The sequence below is a fragment of the Pimephales promelas genome, chromosome 4 (genome assembly GCF_988280905.1).
Source record: "Pimephales promelas chromosome 4, fPimPro1.hap1.1, whole genome shotgun sequence".
NCBI lineage: Eukaryota > Metazoa > Chordata > Actinopteri > Cypriniformes > Leuciscidae > Pimephales > Pimephales promelas.
Genome location: NC_142772.1, coordinates 46,760,436 through 46,787,941, shown reverse-complemented (window position 1 = coordinate 46,787,941; position 27,506 = coordinate 46,760,436). Strand labels below are relative to the sequence as shown.

Sequence of the window (27,506 nt, the reverse complement as noted above, 5' to 3'; positions counted from 1 at the left end):
TTGAAACTACTGCGCAAACAAAGACACCTACATCTTGGATGCCCTTGAGGTAAGCTAAAACATACCAAAAATTAATTTCAAAGTGAACTATCCATTTAAACGTGTATGGAGTGCAGGCTTCGGGGTCGTGGAGGTCAGGACGGCTCTCGTATGATCGCGTGCTTCTTGACTCTAGTGTTGCAAAACAGAAACTCAAGGCCACAGATGCTTTTCCAGCAACGGCGCCAACGTGCACCGCTGCCGTCATGGAATCAGGCACATGAAAATGTCAATACCCTTAAAAAACAAAGTAACAAACGAACAAAAAAAAACACGATTTAGCGCTGCTAAACCCCAGCACTGCTTGCCGTAAGAACGACGTAGCGGCTAAACGTAAATGTGGAAATCTTTGAGATGAATTGATTGAAAACCTGCATTTCCCAGTTATTTAAACATAATAAAGAAGGAAGAAGTATTTAACAATGTAAAAAATAAACCAGTTTGCTCCTCTCTACACGCTTTGCAGGATGTTGGAGCACTCCAGACACACGAGGTTTTGCCCCCCGAGGACAATCGCCGCCACATTGTCTCCGCAACGCACGCACGCGGGAACCTGGCTGTGTTTGGGGAAGGTGCGCACGTCCGGCGGAGAGCTGTCGCCCGACGGGGAAAACGCCGTACCAAAGGCCGGGAGGCTCTGGGAATTCTCCTGCACCAGCCGAACCAGCGGATGATGATCCAGGGCCTCCGGAAGAGACGGGGACAGGCGAGCGAGAAGGGACGGAGAGAGCCGCGGCGTATTGGGCAAACTCGCGCCTCCCCGATCAAAGGCGCTCCACAACGGATTGGTGGACGGCGCCGTCATCGTCAGCCCGTCGTATCCGGACGGATCTTCGGATCCCAAGGGCAACTGGGTGTCGCCATACCAGAACGTGCCGCCGGTGCTACCGGGACTGAGATCCGCCGCGCCGCTGCCTTTCCCGCTGTAGTACGACTCGCTCGAGTTGCTTCCGAGCGAGCTGGAGCTGTCGTTTCGGTATCCCGAGGCGTTGCCGTGGAAGCCGCCGTTATCGACGTTCGCGAAGAGCCAGGCTCTGTTGCTCCCCGACTCGAAGCCTACGTCGGTGCCGTTGTAGTGGAAGTCGTCGTCGTCCGCGCTGGTGTCCACGTGTCCCGCGGTGCGCAGAGCGATATGGGCTTCGATTTCCTCCCGCGCTCGATCCACGTTCTCAGGCATGCCGGTCACCTCAAACACCGGTTCTTTGTCACGGCTTGGTGTGACGATGTAAGTGTGGGTTTGCTGCTGGATCCTCTTGATGGTCGCTCCTTTCGGTCCCACCACGAGCCCGACCATTCGATACGGCACCCGTACCTGGATGGTTGTCTGTCCCGGATGGCAAGGGACGCTGTTGAGCCCGACGTTCGGCGGCAGTTTGTTCCGAGACGCCCGGATGAGGGAAAAATGCTCGGCCGCTGACATGATCTCTCGCTTCGCCGTCATGACGTCCTCCTTTCGTCCGGTCACCACGAACACTGGTTCTTCTCCTCTGACGGGTGTTTTGATGTAAGTGTTGGTCTTTGCTCTCAGAGCTTTGATCTTGCAACCTGAAGAGAGCAGAAATACAGACGAGTCAACACATTGCTAGCTTAAGACGACATCAATCAATCAATCAATCACACTATTAGACAAGTGATCTCCTCTTAGGCATGATTAGAGCAGTCCTTGATGTTGATTGGTCAATACTAATATAGATAGGTGTTGTATCAGGGGTGTTGTCAGTGTGCACTTGTATTACGCAACTTGTTTTCAAACAGTGCGGTGACGAATCATTACATCATCACAGATAAGTGGGGCAGCTGTAATCCATAGTAACAGACAGTTCAATGAGGTCAGTTCCAGCATGGATTATTAAAATCATTTATCAAGATTTCATTATAAATGCACTGATATTGAAAATTTGGCCCATACAATTTGTTATGACTAATAATCTAAACTTTTTTTAAAGAGTACATTTTCTATCATTTTACATGGTTCATATAAATATAAACACGCATATTTTCTAAATCTAAAATTTGTAATAGGCTAATTTAGAATTTTTTTTTAAATGTTTTTGTCTCTCACCAAGGCTGATTTTATTTGATTGAAAATACAGTAAAAACAGTTGTTTTTAAAAATAATATTTTAATATTTGTTATTACATTTAAAAAAAAAAACTTTTCTAGTTTAACATTTTAAAATGCAATTTATTCCTGTATATATGTATATGGGCTGTCGATTTAACGCATTAGTTTAATTAATTAGGTATGGGGAAAAATAAAGAGTTAAAATAATTAACGCGTTTAATGCAGCCACCTTGCGCCAGTTCTACATAGTTTATCTTATATCATGATACAGTTATGCAATATCGCATGAGTAATGAGGGAAATATCACACAAGTGAACCAATGATTCAATGGCCAATCCATTTTTGTAAAGTCTGTTTGAGATTTTCCCATTTAACCCAATAATGACTTTAAATTATATGTTGGGGGTAATTTCTCAGCCATGTAAAAGTGTAATCGCTTGACAGCCCTAATGTTCTCTCTGAGGTGAGGTCAATGAAAATATCAGCAGGGCGAGTTCAAATCTGAATCACTAACCCAACAGGCCTGGCACAAAAAGAAATCCTTAATGTTAAGCCCTGATCTGGATGAAAAGGGAGACAAGATGAGTCACAATATTAGAATATTAAACCTGACAAATCAAACAAACCCACCCTGTCTGCCAACTATTTCCGCCACATGCTCAGATGTGGGCACCATCACACACTCTGTTGTGTTCACGCTCTTCCTCCTGGTGTTTAGTGCACATCTCTCGCCCTCCTGCATCATCATCATTGCCATCATCATCCTCCCCTGAACATGGTGGAAGCCTTGAGACTCGCCCAGCCCATCCTGGAAGAGCCCATCCTCCATGCCTGTGAGGGCCAGGGCCCTCAGCTGGTCCAGATCAGCATCATGTCTGATACTATTGTTGTTGGTGCTGTTTTCCTCCTCTGATCTAGTTTGGGACAGGGGCTGGAGGTCTAACACCGCACCCAGGACCCCCAGATGAGGAGTACCACGTGGTTCCGATGGACTCTCATCATCCCGGAGGCTCAACCCGCTCAGGTTCGGTACCAGTACCGGGAGATCCGGTTCAGTATCGTCTGACTCCAAGAGTTGAGCTGCGTTACTGGGCATGCTCGACCAACAACGTGTCCTGCTTTCACTGCGGAACACACATAAACAAACTTAGTGTTACGGCAAAGCTCTTCTGTTACTGTATTCAAGTGTACAGAAGTACAGAAAATGCTATTCATAAGGAGTGTTAAGTGTATTTAAACTTACAGTTGATATTTACAGCAGCAGCAGATGTGGTTCCGTGACCCTGTTCTACCGGAGCTCTTTGTTTACGGTTCTTCGGGGATTCTCGCGCAGGTTTGTGAACAGCTGATCCTCGCGCACAGCGCCACTCGCCGGCGCGGATCACCTGCCAAACACTGTATATATATATTTTAATTTTCATTTTATTTTATTAAAGAAGTATGCCTTTATTTGATTAAAAAAAACAACAGTAATATTGTGAAATATTATTACCATTTAAAATATTAGATTGATTTCTGAAGGATCACGTGACACCGAAGACTGGAGTAAGGATGCTGAAAATTCAGCTTTGATCTCAGTAATAATTACATTTTAAAATATATTCACATAGAAAACAGTTATTTTAAATGGTAATAATATTGTACAATATTACATATTTTTGATCAAATAAATGTAGGTTTGGTGAGCATACGATTGTTCTACCAAAAACTTTAAAAATAGTAATGTTTCTAAACTTTTGACCAATTCTGTCAAGTCATCTTTATTTATATAGCGCTTTTAAATATGTAGATTGTTCCAAAGCGGCTTTAAGTTACAGTGATAATAGGTAAAAACAAATTAAAGTAACACATTGTTTTGGCTTTTTGGCAGCTCTAGAATAAAGTTATTTTCCAGTTAAAGTTAGTTTCCGTCGCAACGATCATTAGTTATTAATACTGTATAAATGAACAAATGTCGTTTTTTATCGCTTTAGAGTCAGACTCTATGATTTAATAGTTTTGTTTAACTTTTCCCCCCATGACTGCGTTTGCAGTGCCCAGTCGACGGATTAACTCATGAACATTAGGTTGGTAACTTGGTAACATAACAGGTTGAGTGACAAGGAAATCTGCGAAGCATGTGACGTCTTCATTACCTAATTAATATTCATGAACTTCAACGTATTTGTTGCGTCCAGGCAACGCGCTCCAGTGACTGGAGAGTTTGTGAAGTGACTGGTAGACGCTTCACTGCTCTCACACACTGTGTTACATTAGTTAATTAAACACGTTTCATGTTCAATATAAATAATTGATCAACATGTATGATCGAGCTCCCAGGGTCACACATTTAACATTAAGCAGCACCACGTCTGAAATTGGACCAGGATCTTATAATATCAGCAGGTCTCTCAGCGACAAAAACAGTAAGTTTTATTTTGACGTGAAATAAAGTCATTTTTTAAAAAACCTTTTAAGACCATTGGCCGTTCGCATAAACTACTTAGAAGTTAGTCATTTAAATTTTGGTCATAACTTCAGTTACATGAAAAGGTAGATCCGGAAAAGTAAGATGGAAATTAACGTTAACCCTTTGGTTAACTGCTAACATTAGTTGGTCAAACTAACGTTAGTTCTTAAGGGTTAGTTCACCCATACAATGTCAATTCTGTCATAAGTTGTTCCAGGCCTGTATGATTTTTTTTTTTCGTCTGTTAAACACAAAAGAAGATATTTTGAAGAATATGGGGTCACCACATTGTTGGTGGACCCCATTGGCTTCCATAGTAAGGGAAAAATATACTATGGAAGTCAAGGGGGTCCAATCAACTGTTTGATTACCAACATTCTTCAAAATATCTTATTTTCTGTTCAACAGAAGAAAGAAACTCATACAGATTTAGAACATCTTGAAGGTGAGTAAATTATGACTTTTTTTATTTTTGGGTGAACTAACGTTATCCCTTTGTCTGTGCAAGTGGCCCTGAAACTGACCATGGTTTTACTACACATAAAAAAAGAAACATGTTAACCACAAATTAACCATGCTTTTACTTAACTAACCCATAGTTTAACCATGGTATTTGTATTAAAACTGTTTATACAAATGGTCATCAAACTACCAAAAAAATAATATAAAACATGGTTACTACATTTACACTATAATAAAACCATGGTTAATTAACTAAGAAGTATAGATATTACATAAAAGATTATTCATTGGTTCTTTGCAGACCTATCTTCTTTCCCAGTTTAGGACTGTGATCAATCTAGGCTGTTGGATTTGTATAGTATTAATACCAATATAATAAGAATTGTTCTTATTATTTGTAAGTGTTTTTGTTGATATATTTCTACAGATTCGTATGCCCCCTTCCTCTCGCTGTCCATTAGAGAGACCGGGTTTCTGGGGTCGGGCAGTGCTCTCCTCTCTCCTGGACCAGGACAGTATAACAGTGGCATTACCAGGGTATGTTTATGTTATGGTTTTAATATCACTGTGCAATCATGTCAGTGACACATGCAAAATAACTGGAATATTGCAGAATCATGTTTTGGGAGGAAGCAGTCTTCAGAATCGTTCCAAGAGGTTTGAGGACGTGGGGTCAGATGTGCCAGGGCCGGGAGCGTACAATGTCACGAACAATGTGTCTCCTTCAGAGAACAGAACAACCAATCCAGAGAAGAGTCCTAAGGTGAGACGTTTGGATTATCACATGGACTTATGGACACTGGAGTTATGAAGATCATATCAAGTGTTGTAATTATGGCAAGACAAATTTACTTAGATTTCATACAAAGGTGAATCTCACACACGAAATGTCCAGGTCATATTTTAACCCCAAAATCAAAAGAAACATATATATTTTTTTAATTTATTTATTTAGCACAAGATAAAACAGATATTAAAAAAACAATACATATGGATTGTGCAGGAGAGGCAAGAAACCCCCAAGGGCTTATAATAAAGCCTCTCCTTTTGATTTTTCAATTCATATACACCAAACTATTATAATAAATATCAACAATCATCACAGACAATTAAAAAACAACACATGAACAACACTTAAATGTTGACTTAAATACTGACAATGATAAACTAGTTTTAATATAACTGGGAATAGTATTCCAAAGTGACGGTTCTCTATATTTTAAGGAAAATTGACTAAGATTTGTATGAAAATAGGGAAGATGAACATTCTTTGCTTGTCGGGTTGGATATGAATGGACATCAGAGTTCATTAAAAAATAGTTATTAAACACTTTTGGGAGACTACATATATATAAAACATAAATAATATTTTGCATGAAGAAAATAAAGCCTCTTTGTAGGATCATTGCACCTTTTTGAATTGTGACCATTTCACACCAATTTCGCACAATATTTAGACAAAAAAACACAAGATTTAGTTAAATATCAGATTATGAGCAATTAGGTAACACTTTATTTTAAGGTGACGTAGTTCCACGTTACTTCATGTAGTAATAAAAGTAAATTATGCATAATTACAAGTAAGTACATGTAATTACAATGTAACTACATCACAAAGTGCAGTGATTAATGTAGATATCCAGGTAAATCCAAAGGGGTTCTCATACTTTCTCCCTGCAGTTCTCTATCTTTTGTTTTTTGAGTAAATGTTTTTACGTTGCCCGCAGACCGTCTATAAAGTGATGAAGATGCTGCTGAATCCTGATGCTCCATCCATCCCGTCTCCCGCGCAGGCGTTGGGATATGAAGAGGATGCTCAAGGTGTCCTACACAGACACAAACCCCCCACCAGAGACCAGACCCTCGGCCCGGCCTTCTACAACCCCTTACCGGTCAGACAGATTACCAGCAGTATGTGTAAATGGATGTGCACTCAGTCATGAAAAAGATACAGGTCTAATGGAGCGGTTTGAGTGTGTGTGTGTGTGTGTGAGGTCAGATGTGTCCATTAACAGAAGACCGTCTAATGCCCCTCCGCTCTGCATCATTAGTGCTGAGGCTGTTTCCATTACTAATGATCGCTGCATTATTTTAAAAAGTCACAAAGTGCAGCACTCATCCATTTTACTGTCAGGACCGAAAACCCTGGGTAATTATTCTTTACGTTATATTTCAATATTCACTTACAATAATGCAGCAGATGCTGGACTCAGCTTTAATCAAATCATCTTTCATTGGCCATTGAGCTGCCAACTTCCTCCAGAGGGGGACGAACCCTGTATCAAAGCACAGGGCCATCCGTCACGGTGCATCTCTGTTTCTCCCGCTCGTCTCAGGGGTTGCTAGTCATTTTCCACCCATTTTTAGCTGTTTTTGTAGATTAAAATGGTCATAATCTACATATTCCAGCATTCTGTGTTGTTTCACTTGCATCGGCTTTGTTTCAAGACCATGGTGCGCTTGACAATGAGTTTCATCAACCATTTCTATCAAGGTTTTATTATCAGTGCATCCTGAAAATTTGGCTGATAGTGATATATATTATGATTCATTATGACTAATAGGCAATGTTATGGCTGATTTACATTACATTTCTAAATATACATTTATCCAATGGTCTGAATACTCGATTCTGATTGGCTGGAAGGTGTGCAATAAAACAGTTTAACGCACAAGTAGCTTCAAGTCAGTTTAATCACCGTTCTTTAGTCATGCGCTGTTTTCATTGAAGCGGATACCCCACCGGGTACCACTCATCTCCACCACAAATAGGAAAATAAGGCGACAATTTGCAAGAGCTCACCAAAATTGGACAAAAAGTCTGATGAGTCTCGATTTCTGTTGAGACATTCAGAATTTGGCGTAAACAGAATGAGAATGTGGATCCATCATGCCTTGTTCCCACTGTGCAGGCTGGTGGTGGTGGTGTAATGGTTTTCTTGGCACACTTTAGGCCCTTTAGTGCCAATTGGGCATCGTTTAAATGCCACGGCCTACCTGAGCATTGTTTCTGACCATGTCCATCCCTTTATGGCCACCATGTCCCCATCCTCTGATGGCTTCTTCCAGCAGGATAATGCACCATGTCACTAAGCTCCAATCATTTCAAATTGGTTTCTTGAACATGACAAATGGGGTCAAACACAGTATTAGTATGGTGTTTCTAATAATCCTTTAGGTGAGTGTGTGTATATATATGAAGAGTTCAGATGCAAAAGCCTCTAAATGCCATTTGAAATTTTCTTCTTTAATGATGATTTTTATCAAGCTTGTATATTTAAGTTCAGTAATTTCACCTAAATGGCAATGATGATTACCTATTAATTGTTATTTAAGTGAAATTAATTAAATAAAATATACAAGTTTGATAAAAATCATCATTAAAGAAGAAAATTTCAAATGGCATTTAGAGGCTTTTGCATCTGAACTCTTCATATATATATATATATATATTTACCAACATGTTATTTTATACATATTTAAACCCCCACACATGATTATTTCATGGTTCTGGATGATCTTGTGTTATTTGCAGCTTAGTTTCAATAAATAGACTTTAAAGTATGCTCTATGACATTTGACCATCAAAACATAAATCTGTATAATTATGTCCAATGAAAATGCTGATATTGTAAACTAATATTTGACCTCATATATATATATATATATATATATATATGAAGAGTTCAGATGCAAAAGCCTCTAAGTGCCATTTGAAATTTTCTCCTAAAATGATCATTTTTATCAAGCTTGTTTATTTAAGTTCAGTAATTTCACTTAAAGGACAATGAAGATTACGTATTAATTGCCATTTAAGTGAAATTACTGAACTTAAATATACAAGCTTGATAAAAATCTTCATTCTAGAAGAAAATTTCAAATGGCACTTAGAGGCTTTTGCATCTGAACTCTTCATATATATGAAGAGTTCACATATATATATGTGTTTTGCAGGAGGAGCTGTCATCCTTTCAGAAGTATAAAGGTGTGCAGTTTGGGAAGATGTCAGGCCGGAGAGAGAAGGTAAAGGGCGAAGACGTACCTGGACCAGGACAGTATGAACTACAGGAGTGAGTTGTATTGATTTACTCTCAGGTGCAACACAACACTGTTTGCTTTGTTTTTCAAAATTTATTCTGAAGCATCTGGACCTTGTTTGCCACACTTCAGAAAAAATTCACACGGCCTCAGACGGCACACCCACAGTCTGTTCGCTGACCGTCTGATGCATACTGCACACAAAACTCGAAATCACTTCCTTGATCTATTAAAATCTAATCAGCATGACTGACTTTTCTGCAAATTATACGAGTAAGTCAAGTCAGTGCTGCAGTGGTGACATATTTTTGTAGGCCAACCTGGTTTAGTCAGCATCACCCTGGTTCCCTCGACAAAAAACTATTCGATTTTTTTTTTTACTGGATTTTGGATTAGTGCAGAAAATAAGCTCTGTGATCAACAAAAGTTAATGATTTGTACACCATGCGTCATTGTCCATCATGATAATCTTCACAAATACAATTTTTATTGAATTTTGAAGCCTAAGTACAATCGTGAGAAGTAAAAAGCCACATTTTGAGCTTGTCCACTTGTGACCAGAAGCTTGTTTTGAGGAGAATTGGGTTGTTGTTTGTTGTCTTATGTTACTGTGATCGTAAATAGGTGTCGTTTGTGTTTTAACAATGTTTAGCTCAAGAATATTGATCGGGGAAGTTCGAATAGCCTGTGTGGATATATTGCCAACTTCACTGATCTCCTTGAGTCAAGCACTGACCGCATTTCTTTATATTTGAGTCCAAGTTCGAACACTATAAAACGCTCCATTAACGTGCGGAGCTCTGAAGCACTGCCAGCGGGACATTAAACAGGAAGTGTCTGTCCGAGCTCCCAAGTTTTGGGGGGAAAAAAATCGCCCATCCAAAATTTTTTTCCACCACCACATCCCTTTAGGGGCTCCGTACCATTGAGACTCTGGTTAGCAACCATCTTTTTCAAGACAAGTCAAATCTTTTTAAAAGAAAACACAATTGCTGATGTATTTTAGGTCATAGAATAAAATGTGAAAAAATCTTGAGCTTGTGTTCACCACAGACCTTTTTTCCAGGCATTTAACCAAAAACCCATTGACTTCAGGCTAAAATCCAAACTCGTTTGTACAGAAATACAGCATCCCTTCAGCACTCTATGATTGTGTGCATCCCTGTGTGTGTTCCAGTGATCACACTGTCCACTATGAGAATGTGAATCTCACGCGAGAGCAGAAAGGCCGTTCAGAGCTGGTCGTCCCTCGATACCACGAGCTGGTGACTCTGCAGGAGGAGAAGAAGGTTCAAACCTCAGATTATCATTTTGTCTTAAGTCCCTGTTCTATACGTGTAGCTTTTTTGGATCACTTGTACTGGACTTTTCTTTTTTTTTTTTTATAAGACATTTGACGGCACTGAAGCTGCAAGTTAAAGTTATATGTAAATTAAAGCTAATGTAAAAAAAATATAAAATAAATAAATAATCAAATTTAAATAAATAGGTAAATAAAAACATTGGCTTAACATAAATAAATAATGTGATTAAATTAATTATAATTATTCTATTATATATATATATATTAATAAAATACATTTAAAATAAATAAATAAATAATATTTATTAAATTTTTAGATTTATACTATTTTTTATAATGTATAAATTGTGTGTTTTTAAAACATAGATGCTTTTTTAAATTTAGGATGGGGTTCCTCACACAAGGATGGCGTATTTGGGGGTCCGTGGCATCTAAAAGATTGAAAACCCCAGTTTTAACGGGTGTAAATGTGACATGTAGACGTTGTGTCTTGCCTGTAGAGGGCACTATTGCAACAAGACTTGAGCTCATGGTTAGATGCATTTCTGCATGGATGCTGCAAATAAGCTTTCTTTTTCTTTTTGGTGTGCATCTGTGTGTGTGTGTTTATGTGTGTTTGTATTTATAGGGTGTCCCAGGTCCAGGGCATTACCACATAAAGAGTCAGTTTGAGACGCCCAGTAAACCACATGGTCCTGTGTTGAGCCCTGCCTTCCTGTCTAAAGCTCAGGTAAAAACACATCCGTCACGGTATCCGTCATCAGTATCCAGCCTGATGTTATTGCAAGATAAACTCTGACAGGGGGATCAGGACCCCGACTTGTACCCTATCTGAAAAAAAAAAAATATATATATATATATATATAAAAATATATATATTTTATTTATTAAAATTTTTATTTTATTTTTATATATATATATATTTTTTTTGTGATAACATCCGACTGTGTGTACATTATAACGCTTATTACATGGCTACTTTCCACATAAGTAAATAATATGGATTTGAGTTTATTAGCTCACTATTATTTCACAGATTTCACCAAATAAATAATGACATGGACATGAAATATTGATTTGAGAAGAAACCGTACTTGTTTTTATTATCTGATGATCTATTACATTTCATTCTAGCAACAAAACAAACGGTTCAACAATATTACCGTAGGCCTACTATTAGTACTGAAGCCCTCCTCCTTTTATAGTCGATAACTGAGGCATAGATGCCACCAGCATGTCCATGGTGTGGTACGAGAAACATGAAAGAAGGATGAGCGGTCACTGTACAGTGTTGCAATTGACGATGATCATTATCAAGGAATAACTGACCTCAAAATTACGTTATTGACCAATCAAGAGAACCGTGTAATAAGTTCTAATAACAGCTGCACTGGATTAGTCACATGATATCAAAATGGACCTTATTTACTTGCCTAATACACGTTTCTGGTCTTGTGCACAATTTATCAGAGCTTCATTATCTTTTAGCACTCAAATGGTTTGTGAATGCCGCCTCGTGTCGATTTTCATCTGATCTCAGTACTGTGCCGGTTCTCGCAGCGGTTCAGTCCGGTCAAGGATGAAACGCCCCCTGTAGGAGCGTACGAAGACCCGCGCTGTGCTCTGGAGATCCTGAAGAAAGACAGAAGGGTGAAGAAGAATCCTTTTGGACTGACAGCTGCACGCTTCCTGCCAGAAAACAGATCGAAAGCTACGCCAGGTTTGTGCCGGTGTGTTTTGTTCTGTTTGAATGTGAATCTGGGCCACATTCTGAATGCAAAATGTCTTGTATCTGTGGGGTTCAGTCGGAGGTCAGATTTGGACTGTGCTTGCTACAGGGAAAATCATGAGGTTGGCAAAGTTAGCACTAGTAGATTTCATACTGATAGACCAATGCTTTACAACAGCAGCCAATCAGATTCCAAACCACTCTTAAAACAACCAATCAGATTTTATTAAAGTCACTCAAGAGGGATTCTGTCTAATCTTGCATATTGTCTGCATATACTGTGTGCATGCAAGATGCCAAATCATAGTACGTCGAAAATTGAATGCCAAAGGTGCCTGGATAGTGTACAATTTTTTAACCTCTTAACTGTCACCCCCCTTTTTTGAATAGACATGGAAATGCTCATTTCAAACTTAAATGGTTGTAATTCAAGAATGCTTTGGAATATAGACATATGATTGGTCTTGTTTTAAAGAAGACATTTGGCAGATTTTTCTCGAAGTGAAATAAATTAGGAAAGTGAAAATGAAAAAAAGTTATAGAAGTTTGAGTTTATAGAAATGTACAATGTAAAAAAATGAATTATGCATATTTTATATAAAATATATATTTTCAAAACCTGGGCTAATCTAAAACTGCAGAAAAATCGAAAGCCAAAAATCTGAACAAGTTGTGTTTCAAATTTTAGGTTGATATCTCAAAAAATGAGCTTTCAGTGAGATTTTGTTTGGGCGCAGTACCGAACGCTTCCACTAGGGCACAACCAGACTCCATTACTGCCCATATAAGGGCGCCTCCATTTCCATATGTGTTTTGAGTTGATATGAACCATTATTTCCACAAATTTCACACAATTTATGAAGTAGAAATCTACGGAGGTGTATTGCATTCACTTGAAGAAAAAAAATCTACTCTGTTTTTCTGAATTAATGAGTTAATTTTTCATGAGAAAAAAAATTGCTCTGTTTTTCTGAATTAATGAGTTAATTTTTCATGAGAAATTTTTTTTTTGCTCTGTTTTTCTGAATTAACGAGTTAATTTTTCATGAGAATTTTTTTTGCTCTGTTTTTCTGAATTAACGAGTTAATTTTTCATGAGAAAAAAAGTTTTTCTCTGTTTTTCTGAATTAATGAGTTAATTTTTCATGAGAAAATATTTTTTTTCTCTGTTTTTCTGAAATAATGAGTTAATTTTTTGTGAGAAAAAAAGTTTTTGCTCTGTTTTTTCTGAATTAACTTGTTAATTCAAGCAGAACATTGAATACTCTAAAAGTTTTATTTCTATAGATTTGTCCCTTGAGTAGATATACTATATATATATATATATATATATATATAAAACAAAGATGATTGGATTAACACAGGTGATACAAATTAGGGAATTTACAGTATGAGTAACCATAGAAACAAACTAGAATGCAATGAGTAACCTAGGAGACAAAGAAGTGGCGGGAAACAAGTAAGACAATAAGGAGGCAGTAATGATGATCACAGGTATAAATTACATTTTACAATATATTCAAATAGAAAACAGTTATTTTAAATTATAATAATATTTCACAATATTACAGTTTTTACTGTATTTTTAATCAAGTAGATGCAGCCATGCTGAGCAGAAGAGACTTCAAAAACAGTCAAAAAAATCTTACCAACCCCAATAGTCCAATAGTAACTAAATGTCTTACTCATGCATGTATTTGCGGATGTTCCTGGATCGACATCTTTGCTGATCCTTGAGCAACATTCCAATCAACCAATCAGAATTGAGGGACAAGTTTAGTTTATGTCAAGTTTAGGCTCACAGCCAGGATTAGGTGCTTCTACGCCAGTGTTATTCACCCGTTTAGGGTTAGGACTAAATTTTCAGACCAGGATCAACAATTTATGTTCGTCTCACTCGGTAAAATCAGGATGTGCTGTGTGCTTTTCTAGGTCCCGGTGCCTATAACGTGTTTGATTATGGCCTGGCTCAGGAGAGTTTGAAGAAAGCCTGTCTGAGGAGCAGAAGGAAGGGCGCCTTTGGCTCTGTTGCACCACGCCGCCCTTTTCTCCCCAGCAAAGAGGAAATGAGCACCCCGGGGCCGGCTCAGTACAAGGTGAGCCGTTCTTCAGGCCAGAAAGTGTGCTCTCATTGTCTATTGTCTATTGTAGACTAATCCGCCAGAGCCCTTGGGAGCTTATTCAGACTTTTCAGGGGGCTTCACCCAACGAATCGAATAAATCTTTCATAAATCCCCTTGAACTAAATATTTCTCAGCATTCACTAAATGTCAGTTTTGCCTGGAGTTTACCTAGAGCCTATCCTTTCAAATTGTACCGTGAAAACCGTAGTTTCTGCCAAAATACCGCAGTTTCTGTATTCCATAGCAAACATCACTGTTAATTACTGTTGCGTATTCTCAGGGTGAGGGATTTGAATGAAGAATCAATCATTCATGCCACGGACGTGAATGCAACCTTGATTTGCTTGTTGGCTTTTTTAGAAGTGTGCTTTTACTTTTCTAAGGGATGAGACTTTTCCCTGGTGGATAATAAAATGGATGCACTTATACTGTGGTTATCATGGTACATATTTGTAAGATTCAAATTTAACATTATGTATTGTGGCCGGCAAATCCCTCCCTCCCTGTGAAGTATTTCACAGGAAACTTGGATATAATTGCATTATTACAGTTTAAAAGAACTATTTTCTCCTTGAATATCCACAAGTTTCCGAGGGGCGCTCCTGTAAAAAATAAAGTGGGTGAAACTTCCGGCGAGGCGGCGGAAGTAGCATTCCAATGGTATTTTGTGTGTTAGTTAGCGAAGAGGCTAGCTGTTTTTCGGAGAATTATTTTACTATTTAAAGACGCAAATCTTTACGAGAGATGTCGTTACGGAGCTCAGGGACATCATGTGCTGTTCGCGGTTGTATGTATAACCGGACTAAACTAATTCAGTGGCTTAAACATGATTGTTTTGAACATAAGCTGAAAAAGAAATCAGAGTGATCCTGCCAGAGCCCGTCTCTGATCCTGCCAACGACTGTAGTTTCCATCACCTCCCAAAAGACGACGAATCTTCCTGTGTACATTTGTTTAAATTCTTAATATTCTATAAACTCTATCAGCATGTGTTTGGCTGTTCGCTACTGATGTTACACCTAAACTCAGGATCAAAGCCTGTGTTGACAGAATACCAAATGTGCCAGTTAATGTATTCAAGTAGCACATTCATTTATAATTTTGAATAAACTCCAAAGCACAATGACTAAGTGTGTATTTTTTTATTTTAATTGTTTGTCAGCTCGCACAACTGTCTGTCACCATGCCTTGATGAGTATTGATTATTAATAATGTTATTATAATACTCCCAATCAACTACTGTGGAGGGTAAAGGTACTGTTATTTCACCCTTTTTAATTTCGTTGAGATTGTGTTCCCACATCATTAGCTAGTTTGGATCGCTATAACTTGAATGACTGTCAACTGTTGAATGAACAAAGTGTCAAGCATGTCAAATCGCGCTTTGTTTACTTCCAACCGGAAGTCGCGCCCACTTTTGACGCAAGGCATCATGGGGCGTAGGAAACTTGTGGATAGTTTTAAATGAATGGTAATTTATTCCTGTGATCAAAGCTTAATTTTCAGCATCATTACTCCAGTCTTCAGTGTCACATGATCCTTCAGAAATCATTCTAATATGTTGATTTGCTGCTCAAGAAACATTTCTGATTATTATAGTTGTGCTGCTTCATATTTTTGCGGAAACCATGACACATTTTCTTTGATGAATAAAAAGGTTCAAAAGATTTTTTTTAAGATTATAATTAAATGTATTTTCTGTCACTTTTGTTCAATTTGATGCATCCATGCATAATAAAAGTATTAATTTCTTTAAAAATAATCTTGTACAGTAATGTACATTAAGTACAGTATGCACACACAGACGCTAAAATGTGCAATAGGCACACTTTGGGAGATACTTTATCCCACAATGCAATGCACTTGATTACAATTGATAAATGTAATAGCAACCACAAATCTCCTCCTTGATTCATTGGATATCCCTAAAACCGTATTGTGGACAAATGTGGGCAAAATAGTTTTGATTTATTTTTAAAAAATACTTCCCTTGATCTGAGCGGTACAAGACTTGGCTACTTTTCCTAAATTTGCCTCCTGAACACACACAAATTATTTCTACAATGTTAAGTAAGTGAAAAAAAAAACTCCTTAATGTTGTATTTGGGTCTAAAATGGGCACCCATATAAATGAATGGGAAAAACTGTAATTTAGGGCTTTCTAAAATAAGCCAAAATAAGACACCAGGTGACCGCAAAGTCACTTCATCTTAAGGTTTTAGCTCTAAGAACTTATTGAAATTATATTTTAATGTAGTTAATAATTTTAAAAATAAACATAAAAATAAGCATAATTTGCATAGAAAATATGGTACTTTTTGAAGTAAATAAATAAAAAAATACCCCCAAAATTTAAAAAAAACACACCATAAATGGATAGACAAAACTTTATCGAAGACAGTGATTTAACATTTATAATAAATAAAAATTAGGATCACACCTGAGTCCTCTGTGCGCACATTTGTCCACAATTAAAGGATTAAGGGCTATAAAGTGAATAAATATGGTTTGAGGGCTACGACGTCAAAAGGCATTTTTACAAATAACCACTTCGGTTTTGTTTCAATTAATGACATTTTATTAAAAAATAGAATGCCTACAGTGCGTAATGTATTGTGTAAAAAGGTAGTATTTCATTCTGAACGTAACCTGCAGTCTGAGTTGAGGACCTGGTGTATCTGGTCTCTAGCGTCACGATAGTGGAGATTATGATTTTTCATTATAAGCCGAACCAGAGAGGAATTTTTATTCTGTCAACAGAGATCACACAGGCACCTCAGAGCTGCTAAAATACACCAGCACATAATTAAAAGAAATAGTTCACTCAAAAGCGAAAGATCTGTCAGCATTTATTCAACTTCTTGCTGTTTTAAACTAATTTAATTCATTTTCTTCTGTGGATTTTTGGAGAATTTCGAACCTGTTTTTTTTTTTTTTTTCATACAATATAAGTTGATTGTGATCTGCAGCTTTCATGCAGGAATTATAAACATATGAAATCCTAATGTGTTCTTGTGTACTATAGTCTAATTATAAGAAAAACAGGCTCAAATTTTATTTGAATTTCATTAATATGAATATGTCATTACAATATTACATTAATTTTTGACTGCAAGAAATTGTCTTTCTATTGTGTTTGCTGCAGGTGGAGAAGACAAATGAAGCATTATATAAGAAACAGAGTACAGCTGCTTTTAAATCTGCCACTGAAAGACTTGTGGGTTCACTGTTCGCCAAAGTAAGACAAACACAACACTCAATTTTAATCTTTAGACTGCCACTGGGAAGAAAAATCCCAAGTGAGATATCTTTAATATCTGAAGTGTTTTTCCTGGATTTTACAACTATTTTAATAGGACTTTCACCAAGTCTTATGCTTCTCAGATGTTTCTCCTAAGAATAAAACCCCAGTAATTTTCACATGAATCTCTCCTAACAAAGAAGAGATCTTATTAGCCGCTTTCCCACTGTCTGGCGAGCCAGGGCTAACAGAGTGCCAGACAATAGCTCTCAGACCTCAAGCACTGAGTCCAAAATTTAGCCCCTAAAACCCGCTCTTAACACGCCTCCATAGAATGACATCACTCAACCTCACCGTTTCACCTGCTGACTGAAAACTAGCTAGATTGGAAAATGAGCATGACCGAAACAAACGTTTGGTCTTTAATTAACCCTCAGGTGCTCTTCGTTTCGGAGTCACACTTGTTATCTTCCCGGTTAAAAGTTTTTTTTTTTTTTTTTTTTTTCCCGGTTAAAAGTGACCGGACACCTAATTAAATTTCCTCCATCGCAGTAAAACCAATGCAATTTATTTTTGTTCTATAATATTTATTCTTTGTAATTTAGTATTTTGAGACAATTTGATTGAATTTATTAATATTTATGCAATATTTATGGTCTATTTTTGCCATGGAAAATATATATATATTTTTTCTATATATATATTATTTTTTTCAAAAAATTATTAATGCAGTATTTTAGTTTAATATAGAGTCTAGGCCTTCAGAAAAAAAAAAATTTGAAGAAAATTAGCACCATCTGGTTACAGTATAGAGAAAAAGCGTAGAATCATGGTGTAACCACTAGATGGCATGTACAGCTCTCTATGGAGAAGCATGTGTATTCCGCAGATGTTTATGAACACATTTTTTTTGTTGGTGGATTTGAATATATAGTTGAAACAATCTCAAAAACGATTTTTTTATAAAAAAAAATGTAAAAAAATAAATAAATAAAGAAAAAATTGTGAATTTTTGAGTTTTTGTCAATTTCCCATTAATTTTCTATGGGGGTTATTTTTGACCAAAGACCACAAGTGTGACTATTTTTTTTAAGACCACTCAGCATTCTCAGATCATGACCTCAATTTTTTTGTGTGTTCACATACATAATGCCATAAAAGTCACCAAGTTTAGTAACATTCCGATGAAGCTGTGATTTTTAAAAATTCAAAACATATTTTTTGAAATCAAAATTTATTGGTGTGTATGTGTATAAAAGTGTGTTTGTATGTGTTTGTGCGTGTGTGGGTTTGTCTGTTTTGCACTCTAGATGTTGTAGACAGTCACCCCTTTCTTGCGGTGTACTTTTTTTTAGAATTGTGGCCGATTTGTAGATTGCACTTACAAAAATTCAGAGAATTTTTTTTTTTTTTGTCAATTTCCCATTCATTTCCTATGGGTCGGTCATTTTTGACCAAAGACCACAAGTGTGACTATTTTTTTTACGACCACTTAGCATGCTTGGATCATGACCTCAATTTTTTTTTTTTGTATTCACATACATAATGCCATAAAAGTCACCAAGTTTCGTAACATTCCGATGAAGCTGTGATTTTTAGAGATTCAAAACAGAAAATTTTTCAGTCAGAAATGACCGAAGAGCACCTGAGGGAGCTTTGAGGCATGAGGTAATTCACCCCCATCTCTCGTTACGCTTTGCAGACTCTGCTGTTTGCGTGCGTTCATGTGTTTTGGAGACGCTCTGAAGGGAGGGTGGGATCTCATGCTTTCAAAACTAGCTTGCTATTGCTAGCCTCTCTTAAATTACCTACACTAGGTTTAAATGAAGCTTGTTTTGAGCTGTGAAAGAGCAAAGTCTCAGGGTGTTTTCAGCTCCACGATGTGTAATGACAGGGATTGATGTGTCAGCTTATTATTCAGAGTCAAACACAGCCTGTTCTGGAAGTTTAGATTTTTGTGTGTGTGTGTGTACTGTATAAGCTTGAATTCAATGGGAAAGCCCTGATATTAGTTTCGCTCCATGGAGAGTTTCGATTAAATCCTGTTCATATCTAAAATCAGTAATTATACTTCGCAAGATATGAGACTGCAAAAGTGTCCGTATGTTTAGAGAGTGTTTGAGTCAGACGCTCTGATGCAGATGCTGCAAATATATTATGACGAGCTCAGCATGTCTGCCCTGCTCCTTCATTAGACACACTTCTCCTCACAATACACACAGCCGTCTGCAGGAGTCTCACCAAATCACGTTTCAACCCAAAATCAAAAGAAAGAAAGAAAACATTTTGGGCCTTATCATACACCCGGTGCAATGCAGCACCAAACGCGACGCAAGTGTGTTTTGCTAGTTTCAGCCCGACGCAGTTATCATTTTCATGTCTGCGCCACGTTGTTTAAATAGCAAATGCATTTGCACACATTTGTCCGTCCATGGGCTGCTAGTCTGAAAACGAGGTGTGTTCTGGCGCATTGTTGACGTGTTGCTATTTTGATGCAACTCTGGAGAAATGTTCAATCTTTCCGTTTGCAAATCCCGTCATGTAAATAGCGAATTCGCCATAGCATGAGTCCAACTGGCTTTTGAATGGGAGATGGTGGGTAGGCCAAAAACACACCATTACTTTAGAGAATAGAGACAACCCTTTTAGACCGTGCTCCGGGTGCGCCGACCATTTGTCCTGACGTTAAACTAGCTAAAGTGGATCCGGACACGCTCTAAGTGCGCTTTAGACCACACTTTTAAATTGTTAAAATAGGGCCCTTTATGAAATGAATGATAAAATGAGGCTTAATTTTAGCACCATTATGATTTTTTGCATTAAGGCATTATTTTCATGACATTTTCACTAAATTACCATGATGCATCTGTTTTATTTTTTTGTTTAACTGTGGTTTCGTTTTATTTATAACAATTTGCGTTATAATAGTTGAAGGAATGAGCTAAATGAAAGCAAAAGGGTAATAGACTTTGTTTTTTCACTGTATTGAATTCAAATGTAGAATGTAAATAATGTATCTTTTTTTCTGCATGACAGTCCTAGTGAAAAATAAATGTACCAAAATATATTTTAAATACATCTATTTTATGGTAGGTACACTACTAATACATTTATTTAAGTACTTAATATAAAACCCCTGAAATTGTACTTTTAGTTTACTAAATTGATATACTTAACTAATTTGTACTTAATGTACTTTAGTTATCCAGAAATAGTGCTATTAAAGATATACTTAAGTACATCTGATTGTGCTAAAATGTAACTTTAAATATCTTGCATTTAAAGACTGGTATTATCTGATTATACTATCCTGAAATGTATTAAAACAATCCTATTAAAACAAATTAATATTAAGAAAAGTGTATTATGCAATAAAGTACTCCAAATAAAGTTTAAATATAATATTTATATCAGTAAGTCTCAATCAATATGTTACAGGATTTGTAGTATACTTTGTATGAAATAAATGTAGTTTAAATACATTTTTTTATAGGTTTTTTTCACTAGGGATGAATGGAAAATTTTAAATTTTGTGTTTAATTGTCTCGACAATAATGTGACAATACAAAACATCATCTTCACAAAAATAGTTTGTTCCTGACAGATTTGGTGGGATTTATCATCTAGATGTATCTCACTCTAACTCTTTTTCTCTCTCTGCATCTGTCCAGTTTACAGATGTACAATTACTGTAAAAAAATATTGATGGTTTAACTTAAAAAAGTAAGTAACCTGGTTGCCTTAAAATTTTAAAATTGCCTGGAAAAAGTGAGTTAATACAATGAAGGAGATTAATTTAACCATCAGAAACTCAAAATTATATGTTATCTGAACTAAATAAATTATTTAAGTTGATTTGACAAAAGAAAAAATGTTGTGATTACTACACTGTAAAAAAATATTGTTGGTTTAACTTAATGTAAGTAACCTGGGTTGCCTTAAAATTTTAAGTTGATTTAACTGGAAAAAGTGAGTTAATACAATGAAGTAGATTAATTTAACCATCAGAAACTCAAAATAATAAGTTATCTCAACTAAATAAATTATTATAAAGTTGATTTGACAAAAGAAAATATGTTGTGATAACAAATCTTGAAACTATTTTTTACAGTGTAGCTGGTTAGTATTACAATATGCAAGTGTTATACAATATGTCTAAATAATTAGAATGATTCAATATAGCTTTATTGCTATGTACAGCATCTGTAGCATGCAACACAACTAAAATGATTTTATAATTCATTTTGTAAAAACCCGCAGTACTTTGCAATAATGCTCCTACAGCTCACACACACACACACACACACACACATATCCGACCCCCTGGCTCATTTGTACCTGCTGTAAATCCATTTTGCAGATGATGTTTATAATGCTGTGGTTAGATATTAGATTGCTCTTGACAGGAGACTCCTCCGCCAGGCTCATATAACGTGAGCGAATCTTTCGAGAAGACCCACGGTCTCCATCACTACAGCAAGCCACGGAGTGAGAAAGCACGCAAGCGACAGAGCTGTTTCCTGTCTGCCGCCCCCAGAGACCCTGCCTTCCTACAATACGACCCTGATACACCAGGTGACTAACGCTTACTTGATCTCTGTGAACAGCATTTGAGGCCTGCTGTCGATTATCTGTCCATTGCTCCTTCAGTTTGTACAAATAAACAAGGCAGTTTATATGGGAAGTGCTATGCTATGTGGCTAAACATTCAAGAGTAGGAGAGACATTAGTAATTAAGAAGTCTCTTAATTATTAATGGATATGAAGTATTACATTATTAAACTCTGTCGATCTAGTTCTGTCTTTCAGTTTCAGTTCTAATGAGCTTTATTGGCATAACAAAACTACTTTTTGAAATGTGCAAAAGCTTTTGCAAATTTTCATTGTACAAAATTATAATAAAGTGACAACAATAAAGTTAAATATTAGTAGGCCTAATGCTTTGTATTAATTACTATATATATATATATATATATATATATATATATATTCAATTTGAATTTATTTGAATTAAATTTTTTATATATTCAATTTTGAATATATATATATATATATATATATATACTGTGTATACTTGTATATTCAGGTTTATTTGTATATATATATATATATATATATTCAAATAAACTTGAATTGAATTGTTCTGATTTTATTTATAAATAAAATCAGAACAATTCAATTCAAGTTTATTTGTATAGCGCTTTTCACAATACATATTGTTTCAAAGCAGCTTTATAGAAAGTGCATTACAGAAAAGTACATGGAAAAATACATTTAGTTAATCATGTAATATTAAGGGTATAACATATCGCCGGCGTTGAGTCGTCTCTTCACAGGTGTTGAGTCGTCTCATCGCAGTAACAAAACAAATAGTATACAAATGTGTCAAAAGTGTAACGTATTCTAATATGAAAGTTGCAGACTTTTTAGAGGCAGGTTGTACTTTTTTAGAAATTTGTTTAAAAGCAGAAATGCAGAGCTTGTGTTTTGTTGTTGCATTTATTTAAAAGTAGTTTAAAGCATCCTTAATTTGGGGACTAATAGTGTAGGCCTAGGAACTTGCTTTATCAACATAATGGTGGAATTTGCTCCATGTAAACAGTGTTTTTAGGGAGTTATGTTCAAGTATTCCAGCTAAACTACTTGTTATTTTTGTAGGTCCTGCTCATTACAGTCCAGATGTTAAGTCTGACCCTCAACTTGCGCTGATGGTCTCAAAAGAAGATCGCTTTAAAAGCCCTAAAGACATGACACCTGGACCCACAGCATATGAGGTATGTACCTGTGTCTATATGCATGTGTGTGTTTATATATACACACAGACAGTATATATATATAACCTGAATATATTTATAACCCAGCACAAATATCTAACCCAGCCAATCACATGGCAGCAACCCCAACATGGTCAAGACGATCATCTTGAGTTCAAACCGAGCGGAGTAGTATGTCCGAAATCATAGAATTAGAAAAACAGTGGGCGAAAAGTACCCGGATGACCTACTACTTCCGGCGAGATTCTGAAGTGCGCATACGATGGACACTTTACTATCCCACGATGCCACGGGAGAGGAGTTGTCGTTATATTTGAAAATGGTGGAAACCGGAGACGTGGCTGTAACGTTAGGAGATAAACACAGACACACATGCATATCTCTATAGACCCCTTTACAGTTGGTAAACACGGTGACGTTTTTATGTGGGCGGAGCTTAGGTGGAGGCAGAAAGATCCCTCTGGCCGCTTCACTAACGCTAGTTTGCAAGGATTGTTAGCTTGTTTTTTAACAATGACTGGAGAAAATCCGATATTATCTTAATGTGTAAGGTCACTCAGTGTCCAGGACCGCGATTGTTATTTCCAAGTTATTTTTAACGGACGGAACCAGATTGGCCGACCCGTAGCCGCCTACACGCTCACTCAATGATGGATGATCTGACAGGATTAACGTACGTTACCTCGGTTGAGTGGCCTGACTTCTACACCTACCTTATAGAGAAACCGATCGTAAATAGAAACTGAGGGCATATAAATCTTTAGATGCCTATATGGTCCTGTACAAGAATTGTGTGTACGATCCGCAGTTCTGCCGAGCCAGCGCCGAGACCACGACAATGTAAAGAGTGACATTACAGTGCGATTTTAATGATGTGAATATTTTCTAGAAATAAAAGTTTTTCATTTTTCATCAATTCTTGCACCAAACAACACAACAAGATGACATTTAATAATAGTAACAATTATTTAAGCTCCTTATTATGTAGCCGAATCTGTGCTGGTTTGTATTGGCCGCCCCCAGTTTTCACTTTGTTTTGCCTCCAGCTAGCGCCGTGACGTAACTGTGTGATGTCGGCGCAAAAGGGGTCTATTGATTCATTCATGTTTATTTATCAATGGTAATATCACAAGCAAATAAATGGCTTTTTCCTTGCCATCTGTCATTGTTCATAGGGGTTGTGTGTGTGTTTTATGAGGTAAATTGTATTAGGTAAATAAATGTTATTTGAGAAATTCCGCAAAATGTGTGATCTGCGAGCAGCTGACCGACGCCTCCTCTTGATTGTCGGCTCGGACGACGTAAAAACGCAAATGAAAACAGATAGCAGAACTAAAAACTGAGCGACGTTGGTGGAGTCACTGTAATGGGCTCTTTAAATCTTCGCACTGTTGTGACCGCGTATGTCACGCGACAACAACATGGTGCATGTGGTACGTCGGGTGTGGTGTTAGAGATGAGTCCCACTCCCACCTTAGGACCCCATAGTATACTAGTAGTATGCCTGATTTAAATATGTTCTCGCTATAACTTGATAAAAACAATTTGTTGCCATCAAGTAATATGTTTATTTGTTTAGCGCTTCTCAAGTAATACGTTTATTTTGTTTAGCGCTTTTCATAGTAGGTTGCGTCAACAGCAGAGGAGAAAGTCCGCGAAATGTAAAAATATTACTGTTATTGTGTCTTGAAATGTAATTTTAAGAGTTTTTAAGTCGAGAATGTAGCTCAAATATGTGGTTTATTTACTATCTATCTTTTATCTACTATGTAAGCTGACTAAAAACACTAAGAACGAGAAATGTTTAAATTTACAATCTACAGCTTCGGTTATATACTAGTATATGAAACATATAAGTTAAAATGCATTAATGACTCGTTATAACGTACTTCAAACGTCTCTTATAATAAAGTGATTTTCTCTAATTTGTAACCAGGCACTAAAGCGATTACCCATAAAACTAGCTTTGAACCAATCGAATCGCTTGGGTCCTAAGGTGGGACCCATCTCTTCAGGGGGACTCATCTCTTCACCACACCGGACTCATTCATACTACCCGTATTCATACTATATAGAACGTACTTTTTAACGGTCGCGAAGTACGTTCTTATTTAAATATAGTACCTACTCACATCGTACGCGATTTCGGACGCAGCCAAAGATTTGACTCTCTTCTGGAGCCTGCCTCTAGTGGTCAGTCGATGAATTGCAGTTTAATTCACTTCCGTGTTAGTTTCAAGAGAGAGACAGGGAGGTTGCTGCTTGGTATATATACTGTATAATATAGTATTTTGTTTTTTAAATACATAATACAAGTACACCAATTCACTATTGTGTGTGTGTGTGTGTGTTGTAGTTGAGTCCAGTCATCATGGACACCGTTCTGAAAGGCACCTTCAATGTGACGCTCCATGATCCTTTGGTGTCCAGCACAAGATCTTTATCTTCACGCAAGTCTTTGAGAAAACCCCCTGCCCACAGCAGTGCCTAACTCAGGTCAAAGGTCAGTGACCCCTCACGCTATATTTGACACTTATTATGGAGGTTTAGTTTCGTAATAAAGCCTTTCTTGAGGTTTTCAGAGGTCTACTCTACTCGCTAAAGAGAAAAGACGACTCTCTCCTGTCCGTCTTATTAAAACGAACCGCTCTGTAACACACACACACACAGATACGCCAAAGGAGCAGCGTGAGCTCTGATATTATATTCCTTCTGAATGGCTGATCTCTTAAAACCAAAGATGCTCAAATAAAACATTCAGTGTATTTTCTGATTTACACGCTAATTAGATGATTCATTCATTAATGGCATGTGAGTCTGCTCACTGCATGACGGATAACAGGAGATCTGGCTTTTAAGTTAGCGTGCTTTTTTGGTTTGACACATTTGCATTTCATAAAGCAAAAACATTAGCTTACCTGAAAATTTCAATTCACCTGAATTTGATGAATTACATAAATTACGTATTACTTGTTTATGGATAGATATATCTGATTTGTGACACTAAAACAAATATTTTTCGAATTTGTACATAAAACAAAGATTATTGGAGTGTGTTTTACAAGAAAATACTATTTCAGTCTTTCTATATGTCACATTTAATTTAATGAGTTACTTTCCATTTCTTTGCAATTACTTTATTAATAATTTCTGAGTGAAAAGTGTTTCAAATTAAGTTCTACATAATGAAGTTATTACATTTTAGCACAAAATACAATAATATAATTAACAAAAAATAACTGATTACAGTGAACTATTTAAGATCTGAATAAAAATGAAAGTAATATTTGCCATTTAGAATCCGATAGTCTCTTAATTAGAACAATTTATTTGAAAACCGTATTATATAAATATCTTTCTAAATCTATCGTCTGTTTTTAATATGCTTTTTGCAATAGCAAAACTGTACAATTGGCAAATTGTTTATACAATCTCATTGTACAATTTTGCGGCATAGTAAAATAAATTAAAAGTACAAGGTAATATTAATTTTAACGGAAAATTGGGTCAGTCTTCCTTGCATGCAATTTTAATATTTTTTCTTCTGCATCATAACTTACGCTTTCCTTCTGTATTGTAACTTGTTTTTCAGGTCACACACTTTCAAAAAGACCTTGGCTAAGCCTCTCCTATTAAACACATGCTTCCCAGGAGTTCCTGACACACACACACACACACACACGCCTCTTTATGGGTGATATATTTCCTCATTGCTCACAGAGAATAAATCAGGATTCTTTAATGGGTTTGATGTTTCAGGGTTTTTGTGCATCATAAATTCTCAGCCCTGCCCACAATAACACAACGCTAATGTAGAGAGATTTGTAGAGAGATCGTACACACACTCACACACACAACATCTTGATATCGTTATACACACCCTTTTAATCTAATTAAGCATTTACACACTCTCATTATTCAGCAAAGAGAGGGAGGTCGAGCGAGAGACGTCGAAGAGGAGAGCGAACGGAAGAAAGAGAGGTTTTAGCTCTTTATTGAACTGACTTGTTTTACATTTGCAAGCTAATTGAATCAGATAAATCACTGTGGCAGCTCTCTCGCCACGCGTGTGTGTTTGTCTCGTGGAGTTTACGGATGTTAGTGCGTTTTAAAGTCAAAATTTAACCCATGATTTACTTCCTGGTCTTACGATTCATCTGTGCACATGACTCCAGAGAACAAAAGGCTGTTTATATTTTTATGTAATCGTCAAATTTTATAATCCTTACTGTGAGCTACAAGGTCATTAATTTATGGTATATGCTTTAGTTGAAGCCATCCAT

The 27,506-nt window shown here is 36.8% G+C and overlaps 2 protein-coding genes across 2 annotated transcripts; one reads left to right on the top strand and one right to left on the bottom strand.

Moving 5' to 3' along the window:
* Positions 1-348: 348 nt before the first annotated feature.
* Positions 349-3,471, bottom strand: mex3c (mex-3 RNA binding family member C). Its single transcript, XM_039687782.2, has 3 exons — positions 3,348-3,471; positions 2,735-3,228; positions 349-1,584 (listed from the first exon to the last, which is right to left on the bottom strand). Exons 2-3 carry the CDS (start codon positions 3,198-3,200, stop codon positions 491-493), a joined length of 1,560 nt encoding a protein of 519 aa, XP_039543716.2. The 5' UTR covers positions 3,201-3,228; positions 3,348-3,471; the 3' UTR covers positions 349-490.
* Positions 3,472-4,284: 813 nt separating this feature from the next.
* stpg2 (sperm-tail PG-rich repeat containing 2) lies at positions 4,285-26,965 on the top strand. The gene is made up of 14 exons (XM_039687781.2): positions 4,285-4,509; positions 5,443-5,552; positions 5,629-5,778; positions 6,743-6,907; positions 8,970-9,085; positions 10,231-10,342; positions 10,985-11,086; positions 11,917-12,076; positions 14,018-14,181; positions 17,354-17,446; positions 21,856-22,024; positions 23,108-23,223; positions 25,580-25,726; positions 26,816-26,965. Exons 1-13 carry the CDS (start codon positions 4,404-4,406, stop codon positions 25,712-25,714), a joined length of 1,698 nt encoding a protein of 565 aa, XP_039543715.2. The 5' UTR covers positions 4,285-4,403; the 3' UTR covers positions 25,715-25,726; positions 26,816-26,965.
* The last annotated feature ends 541 nt before the right edge of the window (positions 26,966-27,506 follow it).

What these genes read in the sequence shown, in the direction of transcription:
- mex3c (XM_039687782.2), bottom strand. Translation starts at nt 3,200, where the DNA reads ATGCCCAGTAACGCAGCTCAACTCTTGGAGTCAGACGATACTGAACCG. An exon ending in GGAAATAGTTGGCAGACAGG is followed by an intron (nt 1,585 to 2,734) that starts GTGGGTTTGTTT and finishes TGCTCTCTTCAG; the next exon opens with GTTGCAAGATCAAAGCTCTG.
- stpg2 (XM_039687781.2), top strand. Translation starts at nt 4,404, where the DNA reads ATGTATGATCGAGCTCCCAGGGTCACACATTTAACATTAAGCAGCACC. An exon ending in CGGGGCCGGCTCAGTACAAG is followed by an intron (nt 14,182 to 17,353) that starts GTGAGCCGTTCT and finishes TGTTTGCTGCAG; the next exon opens with GTGGAGAAGACAAATGAAGC. An exon ending in TGGGTTCACTGTTCGCCAAA is followed by an intron (nt 17,447 to 21,855) that starts GTAAGACAAACA and finishes TGCTCTTGACAG; the next exon opens with GAGACTCCTCCGCCAGGCTC.